A 9,194-nucleotide genomic window follows, 5' to 3' on the forward strand; every position below is an offset into this window, starting at 1 on the left:
AATCGGCACTATCGGCCGCGATCTGTCTTGTCGACGCGCGCTTGCACGCGCGAGAGAGAAACTGGTAATATACTTTGCTTTAATCTATTCCCGAATCCCACGTCTTCTCTTTTTAATTTTTAGTTAATCAAGTGGGGAGAGTAATCTGTGTGGAGACTGTAGAGAAAAGGGAAAACTTTGTTCTAGGACGAGCACTGTATCACCCCGGTTTTTCGACGGCGTTTAACTTTGATCTTAGTTTAATTTATCCTTTGTCTCTTTCTCTCTGCTCAGTTCTATTATACCAATGCAGATTAACTTTAATCTCGGGTTAAATTACTTCTTAGCTTTTTCTAATTCGTAAATTTTAAATTTTGAAACGGGCATAGTTGGCTCTTTAGGTCCGGTTTCATCAAATGCCGCTTAGCTTGAATCTTGTTAGTTTAATTCATGTTTTTCTCTGACTAAAGTAACAGTTGGAAAGAGATAAAGAACGAATTAAACTCCAAATTTCGAATGACGATAACTACGCGAGTAATAATGATATATTATTAGGTAATAATGATAGAAAGAAATTGAAATCTCCACTTTAAGTAGAGATTTCAATTTCTAAAACAAGAAATTGAAATCTCTACTTTACTTAAGAGATTTCAATTACTAAAAAAATTGAAATCTCTACTTTAAGAATCGATACATCAGAGTTTTGCGAGATAATTTTTTTCAAAATGGCGGATGACAAAACGAGAGCGTGCGAAATTGAAAAATTTTCGTCCGAGTTTGCGACGATCCATGACGAGAGGCAAGTATTGCAACTTACAATTAATGGGATAAAAAGCGTGCGATAGTATTTACAAAGTCTCCCCTTCAAAATGCTTTTTTGCTCGGTTCGATACGATGATTTTTCGCTGAGAGATCATTTAAAGTAAAAACCCGGCCTTTTTATTCAAAATTCTCTAATGAAGACGCTTCGTTCACGCAACTACTCAGAATGTTTGCTTGTGTTAATGTGGATCTGGAATAGTAAAATTCCATGGTTCGTCTGTAGCTGACAATAAGTAACACATGCACATACACGTCGAACGCTCATGAGCTTTAAAATACCACGGTTGTTAGCGAAAAAAATTCAAAATTGAATATCTCACTACCTAATACAGCTAGCAGGGTTTTTCTAAAGAGCATTTTCGAGGTTCGGATTGTCCCTTAAAAAATTATTATATCGCAGTTATATGCGATACGTTTTTCAAAATGGCGGATGATAAAGCTCAAACATGCGAAATTGAAAAATATTGGTCCGAATTTGCGACGATTCATGGCAAGAGAAATGTATCACAACTTAATGGGATAAAAAGCATGCGATAGTCTCCCCTTCAAGATGCTTTTTTACTCATTTTGATACGATGATTTTTCGCCGAGATATGTGCATTTTTTAATAAAAAGGCCGGTTTTTACTTTAAATGCGCATATCTTATCAAAACATCATCGCATCGAAACGAGTAAAAAAGCATTTTGAAGGGGAGACTGTACTACCGCTTGCTTTTTTCCCATTAAGTTGCAACACTTGCCTTTCGCCATGGATCGTCGCAAACTCGGACGAAAATTTTTCAATTTTGCATGCTCTCGTTTTGTCATCCATTTTGAAAAAAAATTATCTCGCAAAACTCTGATTTATAGATTCTTTAAGTAGAAATTTCTAGCTTCAATTTCATTTTTGAGAAACCTTTCTATCATTATTATTCGCGTAGTCATCGTTATTCGAAAATTGGTAATTTTTTGACAAATTTTAGGTGTACCGCTTTTTTTGGACTGAGTGTATAAAGTTAAGCGACGTTGGTGAAACCGGGCCTTAGAAAGAGACGAAGATGAATTGAACCAAGATGAAACACCGGGGTAAGAGCACCATCGGTATTTCTCGTCACGTTCACTTTGTTCGTCGAAAAAAAAGATCGACAAGATTGCGCAACTGTTTTACATTGAAAATATATTTCCATTTTGTATCAATTCGACGTGTGTGAGTAGGATACGTACACGTGGCTCTCTTAATCGCTTCTTTTTACATTTCTCGCAATTTATATACGTACTGTGTCACGGTAGCCGTCGCAGCGTACGATTCAACACTTATTCGTCCCTGTGCTTCCTTACAAGTACGAATTTCCAAGTGATTCGTCCGACACAAATGTAGCTGCTTGGTCGTGTAACGTGTAACGGCGTAACGTTTATAATAAGAAGCACGTCCATGTATTATTCAGGTAATATACATATACATACTTTTTAGCAAAACATACAAAAATGCTGATAATACTTGCTACTAGTGTCCTCTAATCGAGCTTACAAACGTACGGTACACTCGTATTCAATGAAGGATAGTTTACATGGACCGCGCGAATTACATTCGCACGTCTGGCTATTCAAAATGCCCGAATTTACCCCGCGGATAAATCCAGGCGCATTTTGATAACAAGAATTAATTCCTCCCACGGCGATCTTCTCCCCCACAAAATCGCGAAGAGATTACGGTGACGGTGACCGCCACGAAATAATTATTACGTACGTATATTCAGGTACAAGATATGCATTTTTTTGGTGTATATACATTTACTCGCGCGAGGGTGAGCCGAACAAAAACGATTTTGCATTTTCGTGGCGTTTACGTGAAAGCAGGTTTGTTTTTCTACTACATTCTACTACATCTTGTCCATCTACGAATCTCTTCAGCACGTAAAGTCCGATGAAAGCTCGTCGTCGCCAACACTCTCAACCGTTTCGTCGTTGCGAGCTTTCATCAGCCAGCAAGATACACTACGAAAATACCTAGGAAACATGACAATTGCCTCTATTTCTCGCGCTCTTCTTTCGCATTCCAGAAAGTAAATATATACGATGTAGAATGTACAAGAGATCGTTAAGTTTGGGACAAATCAGCTTTGCATAGCTTGTACCTATTTATTGTACTTGAGAAGACTCATGTAGTCAAGAGAATAACCAGCATTATTATTACGATGGATACTCTCTTGCCTGGTTCGCGCTCTTTTGTAAGACAATGTAATAATAATATTAAACAATCCCGCATGAATTATATAACAAATAGGACTAGGACTTGGTACGAGATACATATCGCTACTTCACCGAGTCGATTCAGAGAGATAGTCTAGCTGAAGGTATATATATATATTCAAATTACTAATAGTTTAATAATGTAGGAAGTAATGTAGAAAAGAAATTGGAACTTCTGAAAATATCTTCCCTTGTTTCTATATCTTCTATATTAGATAAAACGTGTTAAAGTAGTCGATGCTTGTACCACTGCCGTCAAGTCAACGCTTGACCGTTTTTCGGAAATGTATTTAAAGTAAGGATACTTTAAAGAGACTCTGAGTACTACGTTTTAGTAACAAAATGTATACTATGGATGATCAATAGCAGTATATAAAGTTGCAAAATGGCGATTCAGATGTGGACCCCTCAATTTGCTACGTGTAACGTGTGTGCACCTAATCTTGCAAATTTCGAGAAAACTCGGGGATCGCATCGAGAGTTTTTGAATATTTAAGAGGTTTCCATCTCGACATCATATTCGACTTATACGCAAGTGTGTAAAAAGAAATTCAATTGCACTCCCGAAAGTTACTTCGATACTTTTTTTAATTATATCCTACGTTGCGTTGTGTCGCGTAGTGATTGCCAGTGTTGTCACCCTGGTCTCTCGAGCCCGAAAAGAGTCAATGCACCTCGAATACATATATCCATTTACTATTATTTCGCGTAATCACGTTGTGCAGATGCACGAACGCTTCTCTGGAAGTAGTTTTATCGTTACAACACGATTTAAAGACAATGCCACTGAATTAACGTGCTCGTCGCCTCTCCAGCTATTCCGACATTTAATGCAAAAAATATGGATATGGATTAAGCAGGCTCTAGCGTTATCACCGACAAACGATCGCTCGCGATCTCCGTGTCTCGTTAGTTCGTCGGGCCAACTCACGGATTACCTAGTCACCAACTCACAGACAGGCATAATTACATAATCACAAAAATAGGTTCTAGAGTATTTTTCCGAGTATGACGATACCTCTGTGATTTGATTCGCATCAGTTTGAATTATCGACATACATACGCGGGGCGATTCACTGAAAGAGCGCGGATACATCCCAAATCTTAATAATGCGATCTTGGCCGATGGTCAACAATCTTCGCCTAGGAGCGTCCAGGTCCATCCCGACGACACTGTGCTTGGCATCGTGGAAAGAGGCCAGCGATGTTTGGCTGCGTAAAACCAAAGGCAAATATTTATCACGCTCGTTTCGCAGTTACTCGTTGCGACCCCTCTAAAGCTGGACCCTCCACTATCGCCAATTTGGGTTAAAAAAAAATTAGTGCTGTTTATGTGCTAATTTGTTACTTTAGTCTGGATTTTATTGCTCAAACCGTTCAGCAGGAAATCGTACTTGAAGTGGAGGGGGGTCCAGTTTACAATAGATAAAGTAGGACCCCCCATACTGAAAAAAAAACGACTAATGCCCGATTTCTTCACATCCAGTTATGTTGCGGTTAAAGTTAACCAGGAGATAAACTACCAGATCCATGCACGTGATTGGCTAAAACTTGAGATTAACCTCCGGATAATTTTATCGGGAAGTGAAAAAATCGGCCATAAGAGTGCCCCTATTGGAAAAACCGACTACGCCAGAATTTGTTGCTACAAGATAGCGCTAAAACATTTTGGAAATTAACATTGTTTAAACGCTACCACTACATATTAAATATTTCAACGTGATAACTAACGACACAAGAGGCTGTAAAACGACGAAAAGAATTTGTTGCTCGCATACGTTTGATACCAACATGTTCTATAAACAATGGTCTTTCGAAAAATACCACAGACCGAATTTGTTGCTCGATCTAAGTTGCAAATACTTAATAGTGTATCTCCGCGGTCGAGGCAACGAGGCGAGTGACTTTGACAACTTGTAACTAAATGAAAGATTTTGTTGCTTCAAATACGGATTTCCTGCTAAACAATTTGAGCAATAAAATCCGGACTAAAGCAACAAATGAGCACATAAACAGCACTAATTTTATTTTTACCTAAATTGGCGATAGTGGCGGGGGGGGGGGGGGTCCAGCTTTATTCGGGTCTCGCTGCGTCTTAGGCGGAAACGTCAACTTACTTCTCCGACTTGAGCTGTATGTGACACTGATCACAGACTCTCACTTCGAACTCGAAGCCCATCGCTGGTATTGGTATCCGTTGCGACGTGCAACGCGCGCACAACGCGCGACCGCAATAGCGACAGTGATGCTGCCTCAATCCCAATTGTCGTTGATCCATCATGGCCTTTATATTCCAGAAAAAGGGTCTCCCGCAAGCCTGGAAATTTCATTGATTTTAGAGCACGTGCCGCGACGCCGGTATTCGTAAATATCGAAGAGCCTCTCGAGCGTACCTGGCAGATGTCGGACTCGACCCAGGCCGCGGTCTCCTTCCTATTCGCCACCATGTTCCAACAGACGATCACGCCATCCTCGCCTCCGGACAAGAGCTGGCGTTCGCCGCTCGCGTAGCACAACGCCGTCACTTTATTACTGAAAGGGAGAACGTTTCTCTTGTTTTTACAGGGTGTCTTGAAGATAATTTTAAAATTTTCAAAGAATTTGGCGCGCGTGCGCTTACTGGTGACCCTGAAGCTCGTAAGCGGTGCCCTGGCGACCCCCGATGTCCCAGACGATGATGCTCTGATCGAAACTGCCGGAGAACAACAACTGTTTTTCAGTGTCCCATGCCAACGCGTGGATACTGCCCGTGTGTGCCTTCAACGTCGTGATGAAGGTAACGCCGCTGTTGTCCAGCTTCAGCATGGCTATCTGACCGGAGTAGTCGCCCACGAAGGCGTGCTTGGACTGGGCGTCGAATCTGTGCACGCGCGGGTATGCGAGTTAAGTTTCTCGCGGAACGTATCGCGGGTACGTTCCGCAAAAGCCACTCTCGGTTACGCAAGAAGCGCGTAAGACTTTGCAAAAGGATACTGTAGAGCGGTGTACCACGCGTCTGTCTGGTACGATCCCAATTTCTGTCCCGTCTCGGAGCTGTGCAATTGAAATAACTTGTCGCGGCCTATACTCAAGACCCATTCGAAGTTCGCTGCGAAAATAATCCCCGTGACTCTCGCCTGATGTGCCAGATAGTCACGCATAGCTGTCATTCGATTGTAATCTTGCTCCAAGACAAATTCCTGCAATGGAGAAGCCAAGCGATACCCCAGTCACGTACAATCCCAACGACGAACAGAACAAAGGTGACTCGACATACGTTAATGCTTCCGTTATCCAGGCCTATGAACAGTTGCCTCGTTTCTACGCAATAATGCATAGAGGTAGTCCCCGCCGGCATGTATTGGCAGATACTCGGCCAGTACTGGCCAGAGTCCCGCTTCAGCCATACTCTGACTGTCCTATAAAAGAAACAAAGTCAGAGAGAAAGCGTACGACATGTGATTTCAAATTGAAAGTCGCAGTTGCAAGCGTTACATCTTGAAAGTGTATTATGCAATTAATGTAACAATAATGATCACGCTCCGGTCTTCCAATCCTGCGTTTTCTCTTTTGACATTGTGACTCGTGTACTCTTGTTTCGATTTTACTGTAATGACCGTCTTAGAACTTTTACACGTACATTTTTTAAGATCATGCTCGAAAAGGACCAAAACCAATGGTCGAGATGTCTCACTATTAATAGAAGGAAGTTCTCTATTATGAGATAGGTTTGTAATAAGAGAGGGCAGGTTTTCAACACTCAAATTTCATCACAAATCTTCTTTCGCAACGATTGCACGATCTAACAATAAATTTTCCACTAAACAGATTTCGCTCCAAGGGCTATAAATTCATGGTGGAATCAATTCTGCTACCCCATATTAGGATCCTATCTCGTAATAGAGCACTTTCCTCTATATATTAAACTTGGGCCAGTTAAGGTTATTCGATACCATACATATATATATGTGTATATACACACATATATAAAAAAAGACAGAAGGGAGGAGCAAAGCGCGCGCACATACTCGCACATACACACACACACACACACATACACTTACGCACGGATGATAAAATAAAATGATAAGGGTTCAAGGTGTGTCCACGTAGTCAAAAAGTTGTCACAACGAAAACAAGGACCTCCACAGAGGATCGTAGTCGAAAGTGACGGGGAGAATAATTAATAGACGCAATAACGTTGATACGGGGGGGGGGGTGGAATAGCGGGCGCCCTTTTGGAAAAATATCAATGTGGTCGAGAATATCGCGGTCTCAGACGAATACATATCTGTACGATCTCGGTACGTACCTGTCATCGCTAACACTGATTACACCCTCTTCCCGCGGGATGATGATAGCCGCGTTAACGTCGTCGCTGCAGCTCTCCAATTTCGAGAGGAGGACCGGCTTGCGGCTGCTGCTGAATTTATCGTGGTTCACCCCCGGGGCGGGCTTTATCTCCGCTGCCATTTCTCAACCGCGCGAACGTCGATCACAAGCGCACAAGTGCAATTGCCATTTGACAGTTGTCAGATGCTAATCACGGGCGTCCGCGGACCACCGACATTAGAGAGACGACGACGGGCGACTCCAGGCGACTCACGTCATCCGCCCGATCCGTTCCGAAACTCATCGGGCACCCGCCCGCGGCACGCCTGCCCGCCTCCAATCAGAGTCCGGCCATAAGGAGGCGCTTGCGATTGGTCCGCCATTTTCGTCAATTCGCGCCAGTTTTATAAAGTGGTAATTATTCAATTGATTTCCCTCTCTTTCAAAATCGGTGAACTTCGACTTTTTTGACGCGATTCACGTGACGTCATTTCAGCCGCAAAAGAGACAATGCCTGTGTCCAGCAGAAGTTAGCGCTTGCTAAGCGCTTTGCGTTCATTGGATTATACTTTCAGATCTGTGTTGAAATAGAGCTATTCTTCTAGATCTATCCAATCAGCATAAAGCGCTTATTAAGCGCTAACTTCTGGAGAACACAGCCAATGGCCGCGTTCAGCAGACACAACTGTTGAGTGAGCGTTCAGTATGATTGGTTAATACTTTTAGATCCAGCCAATCATATTAAGAAATCATTGAGCGCTCACTCAACAGTTAATTGTGTCTGACGAAATTGACCAATTGCAGTCGATTATTCTTACGACTACGACTCTGCTACTCTCATTGTAGACTCCGCATTAAGTCTCCGCTACAATGATTCTCGGTTCTGTCTACAATGGTCGTACAGTTGTATTGATGGTCGCTTGAGCAGTCGTAGTCGTAGTCGCTCGAATAGGTTCAATTCCTATTCCAACGACCACGACTGCGTTTATTGCCGCGACGGACCAATCAGAGAATAGTGTTATATGTCGTGTGTCATTATATGTCGAATATATCGTGGGAAAATACCTCAAAAACAGAAAATCTGTTTCAGTTATACATCGATACGACCCAATCCATGACTCTACGATTCTACGACTACGACCATTGTAGACAGAACCGAGAATCATTGTAGCGGAGGCTTTAGGCTGAAATCACATGATGCAGAATAGGAGTACGGAATAGAGAGTGCGTTATAGAAACAGGCAATCAGAGCTTGCCGTATCAACGAGTGACGGAAATGTCTGGCTCTGATTGGTTGCTTCTATGACGCACGTTCTATTCCGCAGCTCTATTCTGCACCATGTGATTTCAGCCTTATACATTCTCCAGGGCTGCTTTCGTGAGAGGATCAAAATGATCCGGATTAAAATGACCCTGTGCTATGATTGGTCAAATCTGAAATTTCATAGCATCACATTGAAATTTTATTCAATGAAATTCCAGATTTGACCAATTATAGCACAGGGTCATTTTAATCCGGATCATTTTGATCTTCTCGCGAAAGCAGCTCATGTATGCAACTATGGATGTGTTCGAAAATGGATTTAGTTACTGCCAGTGAAAACAGTATAGTTGGTAGCAATGAAAATTACTGGTGCTGCGTTTTTCGCACGCCAGTAAAGTCAGTAAGGCTGGGTCTACATTTGGGATGTGTTCGAAAATGGATTTAGTTACTGCCAGTGAAAACAGTATAGTTGGTAGCAATGAAAATTACTGGTGCTGCGTTTTTCGCACGCCAGTAAAGTCAGTAAGGCTGGGTTTACATTGGATGTCGTAAGTCGAATAATGAACTGTGATTGGTCAATTCCTTCCGA

At 42.1% G+C, this 9,194-nt stretch overlaps 1 protein-coding gene across 2 annotated transcripts; it reads right to left on the reverse strand.

The window, feature by feature from the left end:
• Positions 1 to 1,940: 1,940 nt before the first annotated feature.
• LOC105558616 (WD repeat and FYVE domain-containing protein 2) lies at positions 1,941 to 7,694 on the reverse strand. Of its 2 annotated transcripts, none has more exons than XM_012006397.1 (7): positions 7,322 to 7,694; positions 6,287 to 6,428; positions 6,004 to 6,209; positions 5,651 to 5,890; positions 5,424 to 5,562; positions 5,148 to 5,347; positions 1,941 to 4,242 (listed from the first exon to the last, which is right to left on the reverse strand). In XM_012006397.1, the coding sequence occupies exons 1-7, from the start codon at positions 7,480 to 7,482 to the stop codon at positions 4,104 to 4,106; spliced, it is 1,227 nt and encodes a 408-aa protein (XP_011861787.1). In that variant the 5' UTR covers positions 7,483 to 7,694; the 3' UTR covers positions 1,941 to 4,103. The 2 variants fall into 2 exon arrangements, with proteins under 2 accessions (XP_011861787.1, XP_011861788.1); XM_012006398.1 differs by lacking the exon at positions 7,322 to 7,694 and adding an exon at positions 6,650 to 6,747.
• Positions 7,695 to 9,194: the final 1,500 nt, after the last annotated feature.

The sequence above is a fragment of the Vollenhovia emeryi genome, unplaced genomic scaffold (genome assembly GCF_000949405.1).
Source record: "Vollenhovia emeryi isolate VEMERY1.0 unplaced genomic scaffold, V.emery_V1.0 DF939327.1, whole genome shotgun sequence".
Taxonomy (NCBI): Eukaryota; Metazoa; Arthropoda; class Insecta; order Hymenoptera; family Formicidae; genus Vollenhovia; species Vollenhovia emeryi.

Bases quoted from the DNA above. Each gene is read 5' to 3' on its own strand.
- LOC105558616 (XM_012006397.1), bottom strand. From the start codon at position 7,482: ATGGCAGCGGAGATAAAGCCCGCCCCGGGGGTGAACCACGATAAATTC. The intron at 5,563-5,650 runs GTAAGCGCACGC...TCTCCCTTTCAG, and splicing joins TACGAGCTTCAGGGTCACCA to TAATAAAGTGACGGCGTTGT. The intron at 4,243-5,147 runs GTAAGTTGACGT...GGTTTTACGCAG, and splicing joins ATACAGCTCAAGTCGGAGAA to CCAAACATCGCTGGCCTCTT.